This window comes from Narcine bancroftii, chromosome 7, assembly GCF_036971445.1.
Source record: "Narcine bancroftii isolate sNarBan1 chromosome 7, sNarBan1.hap1, whole genome shotgun sequence".
In the NCBI taxonomy this organism is placed as follows: Eukaryota; Metazoa; Chordata; class Chondrichthyes; order Torpediniformes; family Narcinidae; genus Narcine; species Narcine bancroftii.
The window spans coordinates 34,826,413-34,853,047 of record NC_091475.1 but is presented as its reverse complement, the minus strand read 5'-3'; the positions used below and the strand labels follow the sequence as shown (position 1 = coordinate 34,853,047).

Genomic DNA, 26,635 nt, shown 5'->3' with positions numbered 1-26,635 from the left:
ATGGGATATCAGCAGAGAGGGGGCGAGGTGTGGGAATTATTTTTAAGTGGATAATGTCTTTATCCGAGATGTTGAGTCAGGGTTGTTTCTGTCCCGGCTAATCTCCCCTCTCTTGTTGTAACACAGGCGGAAATGGAATTGGAAAAGATTAAGATTAAGGGATCCATGAAGTGTTACATGAAAGCCTCACTGTCACTTTATGTTCGGTGGGTCATGTCAGCGCCGCGACCTTCCAGCACACGGTGTCCCCCCCGGTTCCTTGCAGCTGGGCGGGCGTTGAGCGCTCCGTAGTCTCCGGCACCTAAGACCTCGTCTCCCAGGGTAGTTCGGTACCTCCAGGTGAAATTGGGTTGGCGACTCTCTCATGCTTTTGCTTCGTTCCAAGTGAAAATATAAAGCAAACCAGGATGGATTTGGGGAGCCTGCAGACCGTAGTGGCCAACTCTGCCTATATCACAGCTCGGGGCAGTTTTGATGGGAGCTCCAACGTCCAGATGACCAGAGATAAAAAATACCGAGCAAAGCTCAAACTGCCACACATCAGCCAGAGTGAAAGTCTGAAGGATCAGATTGACACGGAGTTTGAAAGCATCTGCGTCAAACAACCCATTGGAAAGAGACTGTTTCAAGAGTACCTGGATACAGTGGTCGAATACAAACCGGCTTCTGAACTCTGGAAAGGCATTGAAGACTATGACACCGCGGAAGATGAAGACAGGGCTCAAAGGGCGCAATATATCATCAGGAAGTTGCTAGAATCAGGATCCGAGCTCTTTTGCGGTTATCTGGAAGAGAAGTGCATCTTGAGGGTCAAGGAGGACTGTGAGAACGTGAGGGAGGACCTCTTCAAGGAGTGTAAAGAGCTCACTTTGAAGTTCTTAAAGAGTGGGGGTCCCTTCGAGGGCTACAAAGAGAGCATGTACTTCATGAGGTTCTTGCAGTGGAAGTGGCTGGAGAGCCAACCCATTGGAGAGGACTGGTTCCTGGAATTCCGTGTTTTGGGCAAGGGTGGGTTTGGCGAGGTGTCCGCCTGCCAGATGAAGGCGACTGGGAAATTATATGCCTGCAAGAAGCTGAACAAGAAAAGGTTGAAGAGGAGGAAAGGAAACCAAGTAAGATCAACTCGATGGAACCTTGAACTCTGGGCTGAAAAGTGGGAGTGAGTTCAGATCCTGCACTAGATACGGGTTAGAGTAATTGGATAAAGGGCCACAGTGACCTGCTGAGAAGGGATCATCCCAACGACCTTCTTGTGAAGCTGACCTCGGACCGGATTAACCCATGCCCACATTTTAGCAGATGATATGATCACAGGGCGGTATTTAGAACAAGGGACTCCAGGGACAGAAACCTGAAATATCAGCTCCCATTTAAAAATCTTTACATTTACAAAACTTTACATTTAAAAAATTTATTTGCAACATTTCTTTCATTGAAAACGGTGCTGCCCAATTAACCAATAACCCCCGTACATCTTTGGCATGTGAGAGGAAACCCACGGGGAGAACATACAAACTCCTTACAGACAGCGCAGGATTCGAACCGGATCGCTGGCAGTGTAGTAGCATTGCACTCACCATGCTGTTAGCTGTTTTTGGGGACAGAGAGCATGCAAATCTTGTTATGCAGCTTCCATTGAGACTATAAACCCAAATGAGTACTGGGAAAGAGCAGGTGGGGTTCTGCAGGGGTTATAGTTCCCCAGGATGGAGCATTTAGGTTACTAGTAGAGAGAGCCTGGACTTGGAGAAGGAAGTGAAGGTTGAATCGGGATCTGAGAGTCATGCAGAAAATCAACAGGGAGATATGTAGGGTAGATTGTGAGAACCTTTCCCCTTAGAGTATTTCTATAATGTAGTAATCACCCAAATTTAAGGCAGAGTATAGTCCTGTGTGTTTACATTTTAGTTTAAATATTAAGCAGAGAAGTGTGCCCTATCTACCCATCTTGCCTGTGCCTAGCAAAAACCTTTCTCCACTAATCCGGTTGGCCCACCAGTCCTGTAGCGGTACTCTCCACTGCACCAAAGATCCTATTCCCCATCCTACAGTAACCATAAAATACTCAAGACTTGTCTGCATCATTGAAACATCACTGTTTTTGAACTACCTGCAACTGGGAACATTTTAAAAATCTATCCTTTTATACTTATTAACTCGTTTCCTGTTTCATAGCATATTGTGGTTATTTAATTTATTGTATTTCAGTCCATATATCTTATCAACTTGTCAGGCTGCAGCAAGTAAGAATTGCGGTGCATCTGTACATTGTACTTGAGTACATGACAATAAACTCTCATGCAGAGTAGAAACAGCCCCCTGAGTCCAATTTCCCCACTGGACCAAAATGTTCGACCCACACTAGTCCCACGTGCCAGTGACCTCATGCCACAACGTGGCTTTCCTTCCAAATCCCAAAAGTCAGCAGGTTAATCACCCATGTAAATTGGCCCAGGTGGGTGGATGAGTAGTAGAATCAGAGTTGATAGGAACGGGGAAGGGGAGGGGCGGATAAAATAGGGTCATGCAAAAGAGTGTAAATAGGGATCAAAGGGCCAGTTTCCCGTGCTGCATCAATCCATATCTCTGTCACAGGGAGGACCTGAATACTGCACACAACTCCATGGTGAGAATTGAACTTAGGCTCAAGAACTGTCCAGACTGCCCTGGATCTTTATTGCTGGATTCCTGATTCCTCACAAGCATTCTCTGCCAGCTCTTTAATGTTTTTATGCTGGGCCTCTGCCTTGAGGCCAGCTCCATCTGCGGAACTTATCTTTTTATGAAGCAGCCCTACAAGGCTGTGTGGGGGATTATGGGTAATGAAGACGGCCATTAATCATTCTTCCAGCTCTTTTGCCCGGCGCTGCCCCCTCCAGCTCTTCACTCCCCTCTTGCATCCATCAGACTCCCTGGCTCTGCTTCTCCATCTCCACTCCTCAGCATTTGTCCTCCTTCCTCCTGGACTGTGGAGATCAGCACCCAGGTCCCGTCGCCCTCTGGCTCGCAGGCTCCTATTCTTCTTGCCCCTGCTGGGCCTCCCACTCTCTCCGGCTCCTCGCTGCCTTCCTGCTCCTCAGTCTGGACGGGCCTTGGTGAAGGAGTGAGGGGCAGAGGGGGAATGAGAAGAGAACATTACCGGGTGGCAGGAGGGAGCCATAATCCCAGTACCAATCACAGTGGGAGCCCTGGTGGTGGCTCCTGAGTTGCGGGGTGATGGTGTCATCAGCCCGACCCTAGCCAGCCACTTGCAGTGGCAGTACATTTATAATGCATGGCAGAGCACTCCACTTCACCTTTGACACTAGGTTGGAGGGATTAGAGTTGGCACCTTGGAGCTGCTCATGGAGCATTTATGATGGTAAGTTCTGCGTCAGAAGAACAGAGAATCTCCGCCTTTATGGTCGCATTTTTTCACTCTATAAAAGGGCCTTTGGTTCCACAGAAGAGAGGCATCAGCAGTGATCATAATACACATGTCATTAGAGAGTTCCTCCATTTGTTGCCAGCAGATCTTGGCCAGATCCAAGGCCATTAAGTTGTCCTGCCTCAGTCTGTGCATCATGTGACTAATCACTTCTAAGAGCTGTGTTTGTATATATCCGTAGAATCGTACAGCACAGAAATAGGCCCACTCAACCACCTGGTACACACTGATCCTGATCTACACTAATCCCATTTGCCCACATCAGGCCCATATCCCTCTGTGCTGTTCTGATCCAAGTATGTATCCAAATGTCTTTTAAACATTGTAACTGTGCCTGTTCCACTACCTCCTGTGGAGTTCATTCCAGATAACCACAGACCTCTGTGTGAAAAATTTGCCACTTTCAAATCTCCTTCAAAATTTTCCCTTCTCACCTTAGCCTCAGCCCTCTGATTTTTTTTTACTCTCCTGTCCAAAGAGAAAAATTGAGTGAAGAAGGATGAGAGATGACTTAATAGAGGTCTACAAGATTATGAGAGGCAGACAGCCAGCACCTTTTTCCCAGGGTGGGATTAGCCAATACCAGAGGACAATGAAAGGAGGAAGGTTTAGGGGAGACATCAGGAATTGTGGGTGCCTGGAATGTGTTTTCAGGGGTTGAGGCTGGAACAATAGGGGGGATTTAAGAGAATCTTAAGACATTCACATAGATGAAAGAAGGTTTATGAGGTAGGGAGGGTTTAGTATTTTTTTAGAAATACATTGGTCAGCACAATATTACTGTGCTGTAATATTCTATGTTCTATCCTTTAATAATTCTATAAATCTTTACAGGGATCAACCCTCAGCCTCCCTCATTCCAGTAAGAATAAAACCAGTCCAGACTCCCTGTAACTTTGGCCCTCCATTTGCAGCAATATTCTGGTGAATGTTCCCGTCCCCCCTTAAAGGCTGTAACTGCACAGCCCTTCCCTGTAATGTCAGTTCCATCAGAGTATCACAACACAGGCTCCACAATGGCCCATCTCCCTGATGTCCTTGTCTTTTTGCTCCTCATTTCCCCAGCTGGACCATTCCACCTCCTGCCTATAGTTAATTATCTCTTCCAGGAAAACTGTTCAGAGAATTCATAGACCCCCTCATCCCCACCCAGGGAGAAAGCTTATGTTCTGCAATATCTGATGAAAGGATGCAGAACATAGAACAGTGCAGCAGAATACGGGGCCTACAACTCACAATGTTAAGCTGACCTATATCACCTACTCCATATCAATCTAAGCCTTCCCTCTCTCACAACCCATAACCCTCCATTTTTCTTTCATCCACATGCCTCGCTAAGGGTCTTTTAAAAGGTTCCCTTTTACTTCTCATGGATGCTGCATCTGTTTCTCCAGCACTTTTGTGCATTGCAGGTTGTGTCTGTATTCTTTAGAGTTTAGAAGAATGAAGGGTGACCTTATTTAATCATCTAGATCCTAAGGGTGCTTGACAGGGTAGATGATGGGATATTTTCACTAGTGGGAGACTCTTGAACAAGAGGGCATTACTACAAGACAAAGAAACGATCATTTAAAACTGAGGTATCAAGAAATTTCCTTTGACAGAGAGCTGTGAATCTGGAATTTTCTGCCCCAGTAAATGGTGGAAGGTAGATCATTGGAAGAATTTAAAGTCGAGTGGATAAATATTTGATAAGGAAACAGAGGAATATGGAGAAATGCCACAGCAGAATAGTTGAGGCCAGCATTGATTAACGAGTATCATATTGAAGGGTTTGGAGATTCTGATCCTATCTGATTGCAGTCATGTAGGTATAAAGGTGCTGTAGCTTGGGGTAGGTTTGATGCCCTCTCCAAATGGGTGCACCCATAACAACCTGAGATCTGCCCCTTGGTATGCTCACTTGTAATCCCAATTTCAACTTGGAAACAGTTGGAATGGGAAGAACTCTCAATTCATCCCGAAGGACATGGACAGAGATTTTGGGCCCCTCTTTCTCGGAGAGCAGAACAAACTTGGAGAAAGGGAAGGTTAGATCGTGACTGTGATTAGTGGATTAATCTGGCTGGTCATTCACTTTGCAGGGTGCCATGGTGGAGAAGAGAATCCTGGCTCGGGTGCACTGTCCGTTCATTGTCTCTTTAGCTTATGCTTTCCAGACCAAGGCAGAGCTCTGCCTAGTGATGACCATCATGAATGGAGGGGATTTAAGGTGAGCAGTACTGTCACACTTAACTATTGCCCTTAATTGTGTTGAGATAAGAATTCATCCTTGTTGACAATGCCATGGCACACAGCGTCGGCACAGTTGAATTGAGTTCAGCTAAAGGCAATTTTTCACTCTATCATCTTTCCATTACAATTCCTTAGAGAAACACAAAGGCTGCAGACACTGGAGCCTGGGAGCAGACAAAGAATTACTGGAGGAACTCAAGAGGTCAGATAACATCCATGGGTATCTTGTTGCAAGGTCCCGACCTGAAATGTTGGCTGACCATTTCTACCTGTGGATGTAGTCTGTCCTGCTGAGTTTCTCCAGCAATTCTTTCTCTGTTCCAACTCTTTCCCTAAACCAAAGTGCCCTCACCAAATAAGCCTTAGAGAAGTACATCCTTTTCATTTGACTTCCTTGAGGCTTCTCCAAGTTTCAGGAGCACAAATATTTGCAGCCCGATAGGATGGCCCTAATATACAGAATAATTCCATGGATAGCCAGTGAGATGCACAGGCAAAGAAGTCTGTTTTAAAAATTTAGCTGAGGGATCAGCTTAGACAGACAGAACCTGGAGGGGAAACCTATAAGATTATGAGAGGCATTGATAAGAGTAGATAGTCAGAATCTTTTCCCCAGAGTAAAATATGCATTTAAGGTGAGGAGAAAGGGTGATTTTAAAGGTTATGTGTGGGGAAATTCTTTTACAGAGTGGTGGTACCTGGAATGGGCTACCAGGAGTAGTGGTAGAAGTGAACATGATAGTGATGTTTAAAAGGCTTTCAGACACTCATAAATATGCAGGGATATAGATCATGTGCAGCACAAGAGATTTGATTTGATTTGGCATCAGGTTTGGCACAGAATCGCGGGACAATGCTCCTCCACTGTACTGTTCAATGTTGGGCAGGTACACAGCAGAAAATTGCTGGGATAGTTTATAATGTATAATCTTCTATCAGGTTGCCCCTCAGCCTCAGAAGCTCCAGTGAACCTTGGAATCATAGAGCACTCCAGCACAGAAACAGGACTTCGGCCCAGCTAGTCCAAGCCAATCTATTATTCCGTCTAGTCCAATCAACCTGCACCCGGACCATAGGCCTCCATAACCCAAGTTTTCCCAACCTCTCCCCGTAACTCAGACCTCATGAAGAAGGAGAGGTTGGTAGATTCAGATGGAAAAGCGAAGTATGGTAACCACTCTTTAGGGAGTAAGAGTCGAAATGGGTTAGTAATGTAAAGGGACAAAGGATTCAGAAATGGTGAAAATGAGCATCTGAAAGGTACAAGCAAGGAAGCAGTGTTCAGCAGTAGAAGACCAGAAAAATACTGCCATGGTAGTGGTGGAAGCAAGTATTATAGTAGCATTTAAAAGACCTGGACAGACACATGAATAGGAATGGGGTGGGGGATATCTATAATTGGAAACAGCAATATTTTAGTTTGGAATGAACATCATTTTCAGCACAGAAACGTGGGCTGAAGAACCTGATCCTGTACTGTTCAGTGTACTATGTTCTTAAAAGGAGTAGTGTTCACATCGAACAAAGTTCTAGCTTGGCTGCAGATCTCCATTTGCTTAGTCACCAGGAGGTTACAGGAACTGAGAGGTTCCAGGAGAAAGAACTGGCAGCTTGAGCCCTAGTTCCCAGTGTATGTGCATGATGGAGTTTCACAGTAAACATGTTGAGATTTGGAGGAACACAGTACAGATGCAGGAGAACATCTGTGTTGACCAGGTGTGGTAAGTGTTCCAACAAGTTACACAGAATGGGTAGGATATGTGAAGGGGAAGGAAGAGAAAGATGTGGTGATGATGTGCAGGATACGGGAGATTACGTAGAACTTTGTCATCAGGAGAGGTCCGACAGGTTAATGGGCTGTGTCCGTGCTACATTGCTTTAACCTTTTCTGCTGTTATCAGATTCTTAAATGGATCTCTCACTAGTAACAAATTATGGCTTTGCACTTCGTTAACTCTGCTTTTCTCTGTACCCTGTACTTTGTCTCTATAACACCATACCCCACACTCTTTGACCTACTGTAAAACTACACCCTGCTCCCGAACACAATTTGCTGGAGGAGCTCATTGAGTTGAACGGGGGGGGGGTGGGGGGGGGAATGCTTGATGTTTTGAGCCAAAACATGAAGGTTCTGACTATTATTTCTCTCCCATTGACGCTGCGCGACCTGCTGAGTTCGGATTGTTTGGGTTCAGATGCCAGCATCTGCAGTTTCCCGTGTTAAAACACCCTGCACTTATGTACTATTATTGCACGACCTGCTATACTTGTGTATGGGTTGACATGCCTGGATAGAATGTTTTTCTCTGTATCTCAGTGCATGGTGACAAGAAACAATTCAATTGATTGTTGTGTCAAACTAACAATGTCAGTGAGAGAGCTCAGTGTTTCTCTCTCCCCCACCCAGATATCATATTTATAATGTTAATGAGAACCACCCAGGCTTTGACGAGGAGAGAGCATGTTTCTATGCAGCCCAGATTGTCTGTGGTCTGGAACACCTCCACCAATCCCGGATCATCTACCGCGACCTCAAGCCAGAGAACGTTCTCCTTGATAATGAAGGTGAGCTGGGCTGCGTTGTTTGCAACCAGGGGAGTACTTCTCAGGTTAAGTTACTGCCTTAAATTTTTCCTCTATCTATTCATGTACAAGGTATAAGAATATAGGAAATAGGACCAGGAGGAGGCCATCTGGCCCATCGAGCCTGCTCCGCCATTCAATAAGATCATGGCTGATCTGGCCATGGACGTAGCTTGTCCGTTCCCCATTACCCTTAATTCCACTACTATGCAAATATCTATCCATCTCCCTGTGTCTTAAATACTCTACATTCAATGAGACAGCCTCTATTGTTTCCTTGGGCAGAATATTCCACATATTCAATACTCTGTGAGAAGCAGTCTTCCTCATTTGTCTTAAATCTACTCCCCCCCCAAATCTTTAGCCCTTGTTCAAGTCTCAACTACCAGTGGGAACAAGTTTCCCGACTCGACCTATTCATTCCTTTCATAATACTGTTTCTGTAAAATCCCCTCTCGTTCTTTCAAATTCCAGCGAGTACAGTACCAGACAAGATCATCTCTCCTTATAGACTAATGCCACGTTCTCCTGCATCTTCTCTGCACCACCACCAAACACAGTATATCCTTTAAGTAAGGAGACCAGGAATACTAACAGAACTCCAGGTGTGATCTTATCAGTTCTCTGTACAGTGGCAGCCGAATCTCCCTGACCTTGAGTTCAATCCATTTAGCAATGAAGGACACTGTTGCTATCCTCCTATCAAGGTTATCGAGTGTTGGATTACACAGAAGCCAGGTGAGGGAGGAAGGTAGAATTTCTCCCCTAAAGGACATTGGTGAGCGAGGTGAATCTTCATAACAATTTTCTGGTGATGTAACCATCAATGCTATTTCCAGCTGCATTTAATTTCCTGACTGCGTTCCTGAGCGGGTCTTGACAGAATTCCTGGCTCCATTGGGGAAGCAGTTCTTATCAGAATAAGAAATTATTGTTATCAAGATGTCACAAAATGTTATGTTTTGCAGCAACATCACAGGTGCAAAATTTCCATAAATGACATTTTTACAAAATAAATTAGTGCAAAAGAAGAGAAAATAAAGTAGTAGGGTGTGGGGGGTGTGAACTGCACCAGGTGACACCATCAGAGGGGGTGACACCGAAATGAGTGTCTATAAAATTTTTGTGCAGTGTTTCAGCTGAAATTCATTATTTTTTATAAAAACATCCCTGTAGTTAGTTATATCAACAACAACATTTTTTGTAAGCCCAGCTTACATGTATCAAGGCTAAAACTTGATGCTAATTTATTTTTGAACCTTCAAATGCGCACCGGTCAGAGCTGTCATTATTACCCAATTATAATGACACTTCGAATCCCGTCTGCACACGCCTCAAGCACGCGCTGTTGTTTTTATTGCTGCTGGTGTTTTTATAGTTGCTGCTTTCGTCAAATGCTCTGGTGTTTTAGCTACAATATTTTGGTCATTCGTATTTGTGAATCTATATCAATAACTGTTTTGAGAATGAAGTAGTAATTAAAGGAAAAGATGGAGAAAAATCAAAAAAAGCTTCTGCCCATTTACTAATAATGTTGTAATTCAATGTCCATGGGGAGGCGGGGGGGGGTTTGACATCACAAGTTATCGCACTGGGTGACACTAATCCTAGTGACCCCACTGAAGTAGTATCTGAGGTTCATTGTTCATTGAAAAATCTGAGGGCAGAGGGGAAGAAGCTATTTTGAACTGTTGGGTGTTTGTCATCCTTGCAGATGGTAATGAGAAGAAGGAATGGCCGGGATGGTGAGGGTCTTTAATGAAAGAGGCTGCTTTCTTGAGACACTGCCTGTTGTAGATGTCCTTAGTGAAGACTGATGGCCATGATGGCACTGGTCGAGTTCACAACTCTCTGTAGCCTTTTCCTGTCCTGTGAATTGGCAGCTCCATTGACAGTGACGGAATCAGTCAGAAGGCTCTGTAGAAATTTGCAAGTCTTTGGTGACATATCAAATCTCCTCAAGCTCTTAATGAAGAGCCACTGGTGAGCCTTATCACAGAAAATGTGCAGTGCTTGCCCAAGGAAGCAATGGTTGTGACCACCACTGTGGACAGGGTTCAGGACAAATTCAACTCTGCAGTCCCTGCCCAAAGTGGGGCTTTCCAAAGACAAATGCAATATCTGCGTATACCAATGTGTTGCTGTACTCCCAAACACCAAGAACAGGAGGAGGTGTGGTGAAAGAATAAATGGAAAATGAGAGGAGGGCATCTGCTAAAGGGAGGGATGACAGGGGAGGTGGTGAGGGCATCTGCTAAAGGGAGGGATGACGGGGGAGGTGGTGAGGGCATCTGCTAAAGGGAGGGATGACGGGGAGGTGGTGAGGAGGTGCTTTTGTCATGAACTGCTACATATACCTGGGTGTGGGCAGTATTAGAAACAGAAAGAGGCCAATGGATGTGTAGAAAGGGAGACTAAGGAGACAAATACACCCACTGACATCAGACGCCCTGAAATTCCCACCGTGTTCCCTTCTACAGACATCCACCCCCACTCCTACCAACACCCACTGACACCCACCCACACCTACACCCCCACTCCACGCATGTCCACCCACACTCACTCACCCCACACCCACCAAGTCCACTTGACACTTCCTTTTACTCACACCCACCCCAACACCCAGCCACACCCACCCATATCCACTCATCACACCCTCACCACCCAACCTCATTTACCACATCCACACCCACCTACATTCACCGCCCACTCTCACTCACCACACCCATACTCACCTTTCCCCATGCATTCACATGAACCCACCCACACCCACCCTCAGACCAAACACACACCCACCCTCACTCACCACACCTACACCCACCCTCACTCACCACACCTACACCCACCAACAGCTACCTTCACTCACCACATCCACACCTTTCCTCGCCCACTCTCACTCACCACACCCACTCACACCCTCACCCAGTGCAACTACTGATATGGACCAAGGACTGACATTATAAAGGATGGATTTCTGCTAAGAACTCTGTGCAACTTGTGGTACAGCTGAGTACTGACTCGCCAATTGCTGAAATCAAGAACAAAGGGAGAATCCAGCTGTGAAGCAGAGAGCGGCAGTTGGAACAGCAGATGGAATTGCAGAGGGCAGCTGGAGAGCTGTGTGAAATACATACACATGCCTCATAAATGAGGATTTGTAAGTTTATAGCAATGCAACATCAGTAATTTCTCTCTCCAAAGTTCAATAATCTTTTGTTATCAGTTAAAGAACTGAATGTGGCATTGTATTTTGAAATTGAATTCTGTGGACTGTTTTTTTGGACTGACTTACTTGACTAACTGACCTGGGTTTTTTTGGGAGGAATTTTTCCTTTTTGAATATTCGGCATAGACTGTAATGGTCTGGGTTTTTCACATATACACTGTTTATAAATATTTGCTCTAGTTGGGTTAAGTCATTAATAAATATCGAGTTAAAATTGAATCCCTTTGAATTTCCCCTTCTGTTATTGCTGGTTTGAGACGTAACACCACACCCTCACCCACCCACTCCCCTCTCACCTACCGTCTGTGTCACACACCCATTAATTGACTTACTCTGCTGAGCCAGCCCATTCCCTGACATCAAGTGAAAACAAGGCCAAGGTTTCTGCTGAGATTGAGTTACCTCAATCTCAGATCAGACCCTGGGATCCAGTTCTTTTCTTGCTCTGGGATGTGTAGACACAAATAACACCTCTGTGAGGCAGTATATCCCACCATACAGCATCTTTCAGCTACTCCTGTCAGGGAAGAGATACAGGAATATGAGAGCCAGCACCACCAGGCTAAGGAAGTTTCTTCCCATGGGCATTGAGAATGCTGTTAACAAAGCAATATTTATTTATTTATTTGTATATACGAATACTTGTCCTATATATGTATTGTTTGTCTGTATGTGTGTTATGTCTGATGGTGTGTCTGCGTATTTTGCACTGCGGACCGGAGAACGCTGTTTTGTCGGGTTGTAATTGTACAATTAGAAGGCAATAAACTTGACTTGAAAAGCTGCTGTGTGGCTAACTGTGTCAGGTCAGCAACTCACAGGTTGTCCACTGTTGAAGGACAACACTGCCAGGGGAACTTCAAAACAACCTTTAGGGTTGCCTCCCAACTCAACAAAACATTGCATAGTCAAAAGCTTTTTGCATTCATTCTGATAATGAGTAACTTTACAATGGAGAAAAAGAAATGGAAAAGGGAGAGCAAACCAAGCTTCTCTGAATTGTCCTTTTGCACTTATTTGTGTTTCAGGCCATGTACGGATCTCTGACCTTGGACTTGCTGTGGAACTGAAACCGAATGAAATCAAGACAAAAGGTTACGCTGGAACTCCAGGTGTGATTTCTGAACCTTCTGCAGGAGGGTGGGCATCAGGAGGCACTGAGGCTGTAAAAACATGATGCAAGAGAAACACAGTGGGTCAAACAACATACTTTATATAGCAAAGAAACATGGCCAACATTTAGGCCTTGAGCCTTTCATCAAGGTATGAGCAAAATTTTATTCAGGCACCTGCCTATATTTTGTTCATACCTTGATGAAGGGCTCAAGCCCAAAACATTGCTTATATATCTTTTTCTTTGCTATATAAAATACACTGTTTGACTTGTTGAGTTTCTCCAGCATTGTTTATTTTAATCACTGTGTCTGTAGATTTCTGTGTTTTACAGCATTGTGGGTGTGTCCCTGTGGAACTGCTTCCTGTTGGAATTTTCTGTTCTGGCCTCGGATATGCGGCTATGAATTTTTTGTATTGTCTGTGGATGGTTATTTGATTTGTCTCACGTCCAGGTTTTATGGCCCCAGAACTCCTCAAAGGGGTGGAGTACGATTACTCAGTGGACTACTTCACACTAGGAGTCACCCTGTATGAGATGATAGCAGCCAAGGGCCCTTTTCGATATCGGGGTGAACAAGTAAGGAGACTCTCTCCACATATTGCTTTGCTTCATGAATAATGCTCAAATCAGCATGAAATACAAGCTCAGTCAAACTCAATCTGTAGGAGGAACTGAGTGGGTCGAGCAGCATCAATGGGATTAAAAGAATGGTTGACATTTCGGATCAGACTTTTTCAGCATCTGCAGTCTCTCGTGTCTCCAACACAAGCTCCAGTTTGAGATTATGATACACATTGGCAACACTCTGTCATATTTTTTCTGCACCCTCTCCCCCCTCTCAAACTCTTTCCTGTAGCATGGTGATCAAAACTGAACACAATACTCCAAGTGATGGAATCAAAAGCCTACTGCTTTCCATGGATGCTGTGTGACACTTTTGCACTTTGGGGTGCCAGCGTGCTTTGCCAGGATGTACCAGGGAAGAGGGACTTCAGTTCTGAAGAGATTTGGGGGCTAGAGCATTACCCCTCTTAGAGTAGAGACAGAACCTCTGAAAACAAAAAATATTTTTGCTAAAAGTAACAAGGAGTGGCAGAAGTGTGACAGCAGATAGAGCCTGCTGACCCATAGCTCCAGAGACCCTGATTTGATCCTGATTTCAGGAGTTGCCTATGTGGAATTTTCACATTATTCCTGTGACTGGGTGAGCTTCCACCATCCCCAGATGCTTTAGTTTCCTCCCGCATCCCAAACACATGCAAGTTGATGATGTAATTGGTTACTGTAAATCTTCCCCCTAGTAGATAAGTGAGTGGTGAAATCAGAGGTAGGAGAGTTGAAAGGAAAGTAGGGAAAATAAAATGGGGTTAGCATATGATTAGCCTACAAATGTGTAGTTGATGGTGTGAACACAGTAAATGAAGAGGCAGTTTCTGTGCTATATGAATTGATGACTCCAAAGCCCTTTTTACACTGAAATGCCTTGTAATTGCCGTATACATGGCCTTTCTCTTGAAGCCAGCTTGCTTGTTCACGCAGAACAGAAAAAGGCCAGGTCCATGAGTCCTTTTATGCAGAAACCCAGCTTCCTGAAGCAAAAGAGGTGGGACAAGTAGCACAGCAGCATTGGTGCCTAGAGTGACATTGTGTTGTGTTGAGAAAAGAATCAGATTGGATGGATCTGGATATAAGCACATGTAGCTTTTATTAACACACAATAGGTGGAAGAAAATGTAACACACACACACACACACACACACACATACACACACACACACACACACACACACACACACAGAGTTTGTAAGTGGTTGACTATTTTTTGCAATTTTCACATATAGACAATCAAACCTAAGAAATACAATTATTATGGCTGCCGAGATTGAGGTTTCAGAATGCTTTTGCATTATAGCAACTGTAGCTATCTGCAAACATATGCAGGCCAGTGTAAAGTGTCGATGAATGTTCCATTGTTGATATGATAGATAATCAAATCTGAACTAATGCGTGAGATATGCTTTTCCTGCCAATTTAAATCGACTGTTACAAAGGCAGGCTAATGCTTGGTGATGCTGACGGTTAAGCTGCAGTATGGTTGACTTGGAATGTTCATGGCAATAGGAATTGTATTCAGCACCCCTTCAGCATAAGACATAGGAGCAGTCATTGTGTACTGTTTAACATTTGCCCATGCTGTTTTATAAATTGTTGTGTGTTAATAAAAGCTAAGTTTGATTGCAAACCCTTGTGTCCAGACCCACTGACTCTGATTCACACAGGTGGTGCCGACATTTGGACACTATGCACCCAGTAGAATCCCCTGCTCTACTTGCAGTTCACCTATGACTATGAACTTTTTCTGGACCCAATATCTTGACATCATCTTCCCTTGCCATTTTGACTTGGCAACATGGGTCACCAGTTTTAGACTGGTCCTGCATTAATACGCTACACCTCTAATACAACTTACCTTGGCGGATTGAAGCTGGTTAAGTTTAGACCTCCCAATCTGCCTGAGATGCATTCACACAGCACTCAAAAGGCGGACAATACCTGGCTTTCAAGCGCTGTGTAAAAAGGGGTATAAGTGTTGGTGACCAGGATAGTATCATATTCAGTGGGTCAAGCGCCTTCTGCCTGTGTTTCATCATTATCTGGGGAGCCTCAACACTAACTGTCTGCATCTTGCTGCAGGTCGAGAACAAGGAGGTGAAGCGACGAATTCTCAACGACCCAGTCACCTACTGTGAGAAATTTGGCGAATGTAGCAAGTTGTTCTGTGAAGTTTTGCTGGAGAAAGATCCCAACAAGCGCATTGGATTCAGGAACGAATGCTGTGATGAATTAAAGGCTCATCCCTTTTTCAAGAATATTAACTGGAGAAAGCTTGAAGCTGGTAAAGTATTAGAGCTAATTTTTAAAATTCCAAACTTAGAAGGTCTGGATTACAATTTTCTAAGAATTTATTTGATTACAACATTGTTATTTTACTACATGTTAACGACATTGGTGAGACTCCACTTGGACAGTACGATGAGTCAGCATGCAGACGAGGTACAGTCTTTAATGGACCGGTGCAGAGCCAACAACCTGCATCTGAATATTAATAAAACAAAAGAGATGGTTGTCAACTTCAGGTGGGCCTGGGTGGGGGGGGGGGGGGGGGCGATAACTTTCCGCTGAACATTGACAGCTCTACTGTTTTTTTTAAAAAAATTTTTATTTTTCACACCATAAATCACATTAGCCATGATATACACTATTTATTTTTCACACATATACAGTGACTTTTTCTCCCCCCCCCTTTCCTCCCAAACCACCCCCCCACCCCCCACTCTCATCCATTTTAGGTATACAATCTAGGTTGCATTAAGCCAGTCAGACAATGTTGTCATTCAACAAAATTACACCAGAAATTCTACTGAGTCCATTCTTTTCTTTCCTTCTCCTTCCATCAACTTAGGTAATGTTTGTCCCCGGTAGGTTTTCGCTATTGTATTTAATGTAAGGCTCCTATACTTGTTCGAATATTTCAATATTATTTCTTAACCTATATGTTATTTTTTCTAATGGAATACATTTATTCATTTAAATTTAGTAGTTTCTTCCTTTTAATTTGGTTATGTATTCCATTAGTATTTAAAGACATATAGTTCAGCGTAGCCCTTTTATATTTTGTTTATCTTCTCTTTCTGTTTTTCCATCATTACCTTTCCTCCTTTTCCATTTGTTTTCTTATTTTCAACTCTTTATAAGACAACATTCCTACAACATCCAACATTTTCCTTATTCTCCTATTTCTATCTTATTTATCCCCAATCTCCCCTTCACCTCCTGAGTTGTCCTTTATCCCTTGTCGGACAACCACATCTCCCCTCTCCATTTGGATTTGCGAATCCACTTGCAAGCGTCAACTGATTTTGCAGTGACCGCTATTTCCCCCCACCCCGCCTCCCCCAGAAAAGATTTCACTTTTCATATGTCACAAAGGTCACTCTTTTAATTCCCTCCTAATTCTCTCTATTCCATTACCTTCCCTTATTAATTCTTGTCTATTCTATCTATATTTTCCTCTAAGTACAGATACATTCACGTATGCACATTGTCTCTATTCACTCTTATACCTCTTTACCCGCATACATATCAATCGTGATCATTTTTACTCTCATTACCCGTCTTCATCCCTCAGTCTATTTTTGTCTTTACCCACATACATATCAATCGTGATCATTTTAACTCTCATTACCCGTCTTCCTCCCTCAGTCTATTTTTGTAATTGTTCTGCAAATTTTCGTGCTTCTTCTGGATCCGAGAATAGTCTGTTTTGTTGTCCTGGAATAAATATTTTCAATACCGCTGGATGCTTTAGTATAAATTTATACCCTTTCTTCCATAAAATCGCCTTTGCTGTATTGAACTCTTTTCTCTTCTTTAGGAGTTCAAAACTTATATCTGGATAAATGAAGATTTTTTGCCCTTTATACTCCAGTGGTTTGTTGCCCTCTCTTACTTTTTCCATTGTCTTCTCCAGTACCTTTTCTCTTGTAGTATATCTTAGGAATTTTACTACAATAGATCTTGGTTTTTGTTGTGGTTGTGGTTTAGAGGCCAATACTCTATGTGCCCTTTCTATTTCCATTTCTTGCTGTAGTTCTGGACATCCTAGGGTCTTAGGGATCCACTCTTTTATAAACTCCCTCATATTCTTGCCTTCTTCATCTTCCTTAAGGCCCACTATCTTTATGTTATTTCTTCTGTTATGGTTCTCCATTGTATCTATTTTTTGAGCTAGTAGTTCTTGTGTCTCTTTAGTTTTTTTATTAGATTTCTCCAATTTCTTTTTTAAGTCTTCTACCTCCATTTCTGCTGCTACTGCCCGTTCTTCCATCTTGTCCATTTTCTTTCCCATTTCTGTTAAGGTCATCTCCATTTTATTTATTTTCTCTTCTGTGTTGTTTATTCTTTTTCTTAAATCCTTAAATTCCTGTGTTTGCCATTCTTTAAATGACTCCATGTATCCTTTAATAAGAGCAAGTATATCCTTTAACTTGCCTTTCTTTTCTTCTTCTATTTCACTGTACTCTTCCTCTTCTTCTTCCTCTGGGTTGGCCATCTGTTGTTTCTTTGGTGCCCTTTCCTCCTCTTCTTTCTTGTTTCTATTGTCTTCTATGGTCTCTTCTTGCTGCAGGTGTTCTGCAGCTGTCGTTGCCGGCTGTGGAGATCGACTCCCCAGCTGGTCCCCCCTCCCGTCGGTGTGTTTTTTTTCATTCGCGGTTGCGCACTTTTACTCGGCTCTGCAAGTCATTTTTGTAGTCCATTATTTACCGACCTGAGGGAGCGGGTTTCTCTCTCCGCAGCAGGCCTCTTCGGACAGGTAAGGCCTTCACCTTTTTCCTCCTTTGTCTTCTCTTCCTCTCTTCTTACCGTTGCTTTCGATTTTTCTTTTTTTGTCGCCATCTTCTTTCCACCTTTATACTCACTTTTCTGTAACTTTTATTTCTGTGCCTTTGTGTTTTCCTTTGTTTTTCCCGACTTTTCTGGAGAGGGCTGGAGTTCACCGTCCGGCCACTACTCCATCACGTGACTCCTCCGACAGCTCTACTGTTGAGGTTGTCAAGAGTACCAAGTTTCTTGGTGTGCACTTGGCAGAGAATCTTACCTGGTCCCTCAACACCAGCTCCCTAGCAAATAAAGCTCAGCAGCGCCTCTACTTCCTGCAAAGGCTTTGGAAAGTTTATCTCCTACTCTCAATCTTCACTGCATTCTACAGAGAATGTATTGAGAGCATTCTGAGCAATTGTATCATCGCCTAGTTTGGAAACTGTACCACCTCAAAGCATAAGACCCTGCAGAGAATAGTGGAGTCAGTGGAGAAAATCATCGGGGTCTCTCTTCTTGCCATGACAGACGTCTACAACACTCGATGCATGTGGAAGGCAAATAACATTGTGAAGGACTTCTCATACACCTCTTGTAAATTTTTCTCCCTTTTGCCATCTGGAAGGAGGTACTGTAGCATTCGGGCCCACACGCCCAGATTATGCAACAGTTTTTTCCCCCAAGCCATCAGACTCCTCAATTTTTAGAACATATGTGTACTAGTATATCATAGATTTTTATTGTTTATGACTTAATATTTAACTCCTATTGATGTAAATCTGGTCCATGGTCCTGGAGAAACTCTATGTTGTTTTTAGTGTGCATTGCATTAGTAGTTATGGTATGAACGACAAATAAAGGTGTCTTGACTTGAGTTCTGGTCACCCAGATGAAGAAAAAACATCACTATGCTGTAAAGGGTGCAGAAAATATTCATGAGAAATGTTACAGGGAGTGGAGGGCTTGAGTTGTAAGGAGAGGCTGGAGAGGTTGGGAAAAAGGCCATGACCATTCACCTTATCCTGATTTTATAAATTTCTATAAGATCATCCCTCAGCCTCCTATGCTCCAGGGAGAAAAGTCCCAGCCTATCGAGTCTCTCCTGAGATCTCAAGCCCTCTGGTTCCAGCAACATCCTTGAGAAACCTTTTTGCATCCACTCCAGCTTAATGACATCCTTCCTATAACTGGGAGATTGGAACTGCGCACAACACTCCAAGTGTGATTTCACTAACATCTTGTAGTTATAAAAGGACGTCCAGCTCCTACACTCAAATGATTTGACCTCATTACATTCCATAAAAAGTCTTACAAAATTCATTATTTTCAAAAAAGATGGTTAGAAGTCTGTTAGATCGTCCAGCTATTTAAGCATGCTTCACTATTCATCAAGACTGTAACTGATCTTCTTTCTTAGTATCATTCTCTAGCGCTAACCCCACCCTGCCTACCCCATCCTTTGATTCCCTGAATATCCAGAACCATTTCAGATGAACAAAATCTTATCTCCCTTCACTAACGATATAGTTCACTGTTTGTTCTCAAACTGTGTCCTCTGGTCCTAGACTTCTCAGTTGCCCAGTTACTTCCTTTTCTTTTCTCTAACAGTGATCATCTTGATCAGCCCTCTACCCCTCCACTATCATCTCTCCCTTTTGCTTCTTTCTCCACCCACCGGGCCCATCGAGTTCTCATTTCTCAATGTCTGCAGGACATTCTGTGCTGACCACTGACTGATGCCCTTATGGTCGAAGGTGTTCCAGAAAAACCTTTCCACAAAGGATAGGTGGTGTGGCAAAGTCCAGCTGACTGGGATAAACGGGGCCAGGCCTATTCCTTGCAACACCTGGAACAGGTAGAAGCTCAGCAAATAGCAGCACTTGGTGCTTTCGTACTTTAGTTCCAGGCACAGCCTGATGCAGCCGCATATGAAGGTGGTCATCAGGATGAGGCCTATGTTGGGTATGCTCTTGCCCCCATTGTGTGGCAACTTGTACATGGCTCCCCTTAGGACCTTATCCATTTTGGACTTCCATATGAATCAGAAAACTGCTCTAGTACCTTCTGTGGCAGAGGTGCGGGGCTGGGCCACTCCTGCACCGCATAGAGCACTACTGAGAGCACCTCGCATCTGATAACCAGGTTCTTCCCTGTTATTGAGAGGGAATTCCACACCCACAGTCCCAATTTCAAGTGACCTTTGTGATCTGCTCTGATCAATTCTTGTTGCAGTCCTCAGCCCCTCCAAACCAGATTCCCAGCACCTTCAGGTAGTCAGATCTGACTGTGAAGGGGATGGTGGACTAGTCGGGCAAGATATCAAAGAGCATTGCCTCACTCTTCTTCCAGTTTACCCTGGTGCCTGATGCGACTTAAAATGCCAGCATATATTGGTCAGTCTCCAGACCAATCGTGTATCCTAATAGAAGATAATGATGTCGTCAATATACAGGGAGGCCTTGACCTGAGTGCCTCTGCTGCCTAGCAACATCACTCCTCTTATTCCCTCGCTCTTCCTGATGGATTCAGCAAAAAGCTCTATGCAGCACACTGGAGACAATAGGCAGCCTTACCTAACTCCAGACTTTAAGAGGAAGCTATCTGTTTCCCATCCATTGATTTGGACTGCACTGCAGGTGATTGTGCAGAGCAGCTTAATCCAATTGCAGAAAGCTTATTTTGGAAAGCACATGCATCATGTATGATATCCAGCTGAAAGCCTTCTCCTGGTCTAAGCTGACCAGGCAGGTGGCCACCCCCTGTCCTACATGTAGGCGATGTTAACCCTGAGCAGTGCGAGGCTGTCAGAGATCTTCCTGCCTGGAATTTTGCAGATCTGGGTGGATTACCTGCCTGAGAGCAGACTCGACTTGATTGGTGATGGCCTTGAACAGGAATTTATAGTCCACATTTAGCAATTATATGGGACTCCAATTTCTGATATCCTCCTTCTCTCCCTTCTGTTTGAAGATGAGGATGATGATGTCCTTCCTCATGAAGTCTAACATGCTTCCTGCCAGGAACATAACATTGTATACTTCCAGCAGGTCCAGGCCCACCCAATCCTACAGATCCATGTACAACTCAGCCGGAAGGCCATCACTTCCGGAAGTCTTACTTACCAAAAGGAATGGATGGAGTCCATCAGCTCCCCCAGAATAATTGGTTGATCCAAACATTCTTGCCTGCTGTCATTTAAGATATCCATGACAGAGGACGGAAGGTTTTGGGAGGCAATTCTATCAGTAGCCTTCATGTCGTACAACTCAGCATAAACATGAGAATGGGGATTCCCCTTGAGCTGGAGTTGAAGTAGTAAACCATCTGCTGGAGCACTCTGAGCCACCCCTTTAAGGAGTATGTGGGTGTCAGTGTGTGGATCTGTTGCTTTAAAATACCATTCATGCGTTCAATTAAGCCTGCGGGTGACAGGGTATGTGCAACAGCCACAAGATTCCCGCTTCCACAGCCCAGTCCTAGACTTTGTTTCCTGTGAAGTAAGAACACTCATCTGATTGGATTTTTCAGGGCATCCCATACATTGAGGAAAGGTGTAGCCCTTTAATGGTGTTGTCCTTGTTGGCACAGTCACAGGGCACCACCACCAGGACTCCAGAGTATGAACCACCATAGTGAAAGCATGCTGCTTTTTTATTTTGACATGGGAGACCTGATGCAGTCGATCTGCCAGATCTGGTCTGCTCCCGTGCCTCTACAAATGTGGCCCGGACCAGAAACTGTGGGCCACCCCAAGGTTGGACCTGCTGACAGGTCGGGCAGCTGCAGATTACTGCTTTGGCCTCATCAAGGGCTAGGGAAACCCCTCGGTCTCTGCCTACCGCCATGTGCCATCTGCTCTCAGGTGCCCACTCTTGTGGTGTGCCCAGGCCTCCAGAGCATCCCAGTTAATGGAGGTTTCCAGTTGGAGTACTGCAGAGGATATCTGTGCAGCTGCATTGTGGGCAACTTCCTCATTGTCTCGAGAGGTGTGAGCAACCACATGGTGAACTGTGATTTTTTTTTGTACCTCCTCCCAATTAGCTCCCAATGTGACCAGCCCCAGAGTGGGCAACCGTGAATGCTCTATTCAGTCTCCTGTCACCGGGTCATCCAGAGGGCAACCAGATGGTGATGGCCCTGACCCAAAAGTCCCCAATATCCATTCCTGATCTATTGCATGGGGTAAGCCCTTTGATGACCTGAGCCCTGAAGACAAAGGCCAGGCATGGTTTATTGACGGCACCTGACAGTGGAAAAATGGCAAACAGCACTGGAAAGCCCCAGTTCTTCAACCCACCACAGGCAGGGCAGCGCCAATTGATGTGTGAGGTACAAGTTTGGTGGATTTGAAAAGCAACGAGTTAGGCACGGTTTTAATTTGATAAGCGTTTATTTGCTCATGAGGGAAATTTGTCCCAGGGAATCAATCACCCACACATTCTCACAAAGTACAGAAAGCAATTGCATAGGACAGAACTAAAAAGCCATAACTATAAACCGCGCTAGATATATATCAAGTAGAAGAAATTGCAACAACAGTACCCACCACCCCTCCACCCAGTGCAGGTTTGGCACCAACATTAAATAAGGAAAAAGAAGCACTGTACAATCATGATTCGTCAGTGTGCACCACGAAGCCCTGCACCTGTTCCTGGCACACACCTTGATCTTGATCACCCAGCGTCAGCTCCAACCCTAACCCAGGTGATCTTTTGAAAAGGCCAATTGCAAGGTGAGTGCTCAGTACAGGTGGTCTTGACCTTGATTAACAGATGTGGTGGCTTCCAACCAGATTTCCCCCAGAGAGGTCACATGATCCTACACAATCCGACTAGATTACAGCTAGAGGTCCCGTGACCACCCAAAATTCATACTGTTGTGAGTCAATGTTTCAGGTCAGGTCCCTTTATCAAGACCAGGATTTTTTTTAAAAAAAGTTAAATATTCATATATAAAGGGGGGAAAGCTTCAGGAGTAGCCCCAAGATGATAAGATGATAAGAGTAAGAGAAAGAAGGAGTGAGAGGTGGAGAGACAGAGAGAGGGAGAGACCAGAAGAGAGAAAAAAAGGATAAAAAGACAAGTAAATACAGAAAGCAGATGTGGGTGGGAGTTAATTTAAATTGAAATATTTATGCTCATGCCATTAAGTTTACAGTTCGAGGAATATGATTTGTTGTTGGGTCAGGAGAGTTGGAGTGGTCAGCTACAGAAAGCTCAAGTTTAGAGCCACAGAGTGCAGATGTTTGGCAAAGTGTCTCCCAATCTGCACCTTTGTAGGTGTTTTATCCGTAATAATAAAATTCAGCAAAATTGCCAATAAAATGCCTGAAAGAAACTGCCACAAAATATTTTTGAAACACATCCAACAATATTTGCAGAGTGAGATTCCAAAGGATAAGTTGTTTCCTTGGCTGCGATTGTTTGAAGGCAGAGTGTGGGGCACAGACACTGGGGGAACTCCTGCGTGCGTTGGCCATGGTCTTAGTGGGTTGTGCAGGAAGCAGGATGAGAACCAGAAACACGTGGAAATGTAGTATTTGCTCAGATCAATGCAGGAGTGATGGTTAAGAGAAAGAGAACAGTGTCAGCATTAATTATGTGCCTAATTTCTCCACCCCCCCCCAGGTATACTCCCTCCTCCTTTCACTCCAGACTCCAGAACAGTCTATGCAAAGGATATCCAAGATGTCGGCGCTTTCTCAACGGTGGAAGGAGTTACCCTTGTGGATTCAGACAAAGAATTCTTTGACGAATTTGCAACTGGAAACATCTCCATTCCATGGCAAGAAGAGATGATCGAGACTGGTGTCTTTGTAGAGCTTAATGTATGGGGTCCCAATGGTGGTTTGCCAAACGACTTAAGGAGAGAGTCAATCCTGGAACTCCCTCCCTCCAAGTCAGGAGTGTGCTCCATCGCTTGAAGAAGCAAAGTACTAGTTAATGTTTCCAAGTTTTGAGGAATAGCGTGGCTGTGACATTCAGATTGAAGCTTAAAGGGTCATTTCAAAATACAGATGTGTGGTTAAAACAAACAAAAAAATTCACTTATCTATAATACAGTAGCACTGTAGTGAACTTGTATGGTTATAACACTACAATACTATCAACATCTAGTATTGGTCCATCAGATCTGGAATATGGTTGGATTGGTCAGGAACAGGAATAAAATTGCAACCATGTCAATTCTTTCATCTTAGATTTTATGACACACTGTCCAGGTTTGAGTTCCAGTTAATATCCACTATCTTTCCTCACTGTCATTCCCACTATTGCACTAGATTTGGGAGTGAGGACTCTTACTAGGATTCTCCGTGGGCCTCTTTCCCCACCTGTCCAAACTGAGATATGGCAGACCAGAGAGGCCTGTTCAGCTCCCTGTTGGACTGTTTGGTGCACTGATTTACATTGACAGGCTTTGGAATGGCAGGAGGTGAGTCACTCACTACATAAGACCCAGCCTCTGACCTGCTCTTGCAACGATTATAACTACAGTACGTGGGTGGTCCAGTTAAGCTCTGGTAAATAGTGACCCCTGCAGGATTGAGGTGGGGGAACTGGGTGATGGCAATGCCATTATAATGCAAGGGTAGGTGGTTATAGTTTTCCTTGTTGGAGATGGTCAAGTTTCAAGTTCAAATTTAGACTCATTGTCACATGTTACAGCTCAAACCAGCAACAACAGAAGATGGAATTCTAAAGGGTTAAATTTTAACTCTAAATTTATTAATGATTATTAACAATAAAACATCTTAACCCAATTAACCCCACAAGTATCCAATATCAAATATACAGGTATCATATCTTCATAAAAAGTGGGTATGTAAAAAATAACCCAGACCATTGCAGTCTGTGCCCAATATACAAAAAGGAAAAATCCCCAAAACCCCAGGTCAGTCAGTCAAGTAAGTCAGTCCGAATACACAATCCACAGAATTCAATCTCAAAGTTCAATGTCCAAATTCATTTCCCCCAACTGAATAATAAAAGGACATCGTATTGAACATTGGAGAGAGAAATCACTGATTTTGAGTTGCTGTAAGCTTATGAATCCTTTTTCAAGACCTCTTTAGATGACTTCCCTCAGTTCTCAAATGTGGTTTTTAACCCTTCATTAACTTATGAGGCATATGCCTTTCACACAGCTCTCCTGGTTGGTCTCCACTGCTCCAACTGCTGCTCCAAGTGCCATTCTGAACGTACCATTCTCTCGTGGTACAGGTTGATCCAGCTGTACCACAAGTCACACAGAGTTCCCTGCAGAATTCCGTCCTTTATGAGGACAGTCCAAAAGATCAGTTCGTGGTCCACAACACCTCCCACCCACAAAGAAAATTTTGGTCTGTAAGAACAAAATTTTAGTAATTAAGGTGTCACAACCATAATATAAAGCAAAACACTATATGTTTATATACAAACACACAGTATCTAATTTCACTAACAAGCTTTAGCATCTTGAAAGACAAACTGTTGTAGAGCCAACACAAGAGCGATCAACTCTTTCTCAATGGTGGAGTAATTCTTCTGTTGATCATTACACTTCTTCGAGAAGTATCGTTCTTCTTCTGTTACAGCACCACACCCCGCAGCTTCATCACTGACATCTACGGCTAAAGAAAAATGGTTTTTCCAAGTCAGGTGACTCAAGCACAGGTTGGTGGCATAAAATGGCCTTTGATTTTACAAATGGTTCTTGGCAACATTTCAACCAGACAATTTTTCTCCCTACTTAAGCAGTTTTGTTAGAGGGAGTGTAATATGTGCAAAGTTTTTGCAAAATTTCTGATAATAGCCAATCATTCCCAGGAACCTTCGAAGAATTTTCTTACTAATTGGAATAGGGAACTCAGAGATAATCAAAACCTTTGACTCAACTGGCGCCAACTGCCCCATCCTACGACATAACCCAGATAAGTAACAGTCATATGACAAAACTTACTTTTACTTAAATTAACTGTGAGATTTGCTTTTGAAAGTAAATTTAAAAATTCTTATAACTCAAGGACATACTCTTCCCACGTAAATCATCAATGTGTGCTTCAACCCGTGAATTATAGAATTAATCATTCTTTTAAATGTCCCTGGAGCATTCCTCATTCCAAAGGGCATAACATTGCATTCATACAATGCAGAAGGTGTTACAAATGCAGAAATCTATTTACCCCTATTTGTTAAAGGAACACACCACGAACCTTTCAACAAGTCAATTTTAGTAAGAAATTTTGCTTTCCCCACCTTGTCTGAACAATCATCTACTCTTGGAATAGAATAAGCATCTGTCTTTGTCACAGCATTTACTTTCCTATAGTCAGTGCAACACCTAACAGTTCCATCTGGCTTAGGCTCTAAATCACAAGGTGAACTCCAATCTGAAGTAGACTTTCTAATGATACCATTCTTCAACATGTTGTCTGCACTTTTCCATATTCATCTGATAAGGATGTTGTTTAATAGGTCTAGCATCACCTACATCAATATCATGGTAAGTTATGGAAATTTTCTGAGGTATATCTGGAAATAAATTCTCAAATTTTAAAAGTCACTGTCTCATTTCTTTCCTTTCTGAAGTTTGGAGAAAAACTAATTTCGTTTCCAGGTCCTGCAAAACCTTGGGCTTATCAACTTTTGTGTCCCATGACCTTCTCTGAAACATGTTTTACTTATCTCCT

The 26,635-nt window shown here is 43.6% G+C and overlaps 1 protein-coding gene across 1 annotated transcript; it reads left to right on the top strand.

Annotated features, from left to right (window-relative positions):
* Positions 1–407: 407 nt before the first annotated feature.
* Positions 408–26,475, top strand: grk1a (G protein-coupled receptor kinase 1 a). The gene is made up of 7 exons (XM_069889549.1): positions 408–1,112; positions 5,512–5,639; positions 8,070–8,227; positions 12,500–12,583; positions 13,040–13,164; positions 15,283–15,484; positions 23,595–26,475. Exons 1-7 carry the CDS (start codon positions 408–410, stop codon positions 23,888–23,890), a joined length of 1,698 nt encoding a protein of 565 aa, XP_069745650.1. The 3' UTR covers positions 23,891–26,475.
* The last annotated feature ends 160 nt before the right edge of the window (positions 26,476–26,635 follow it).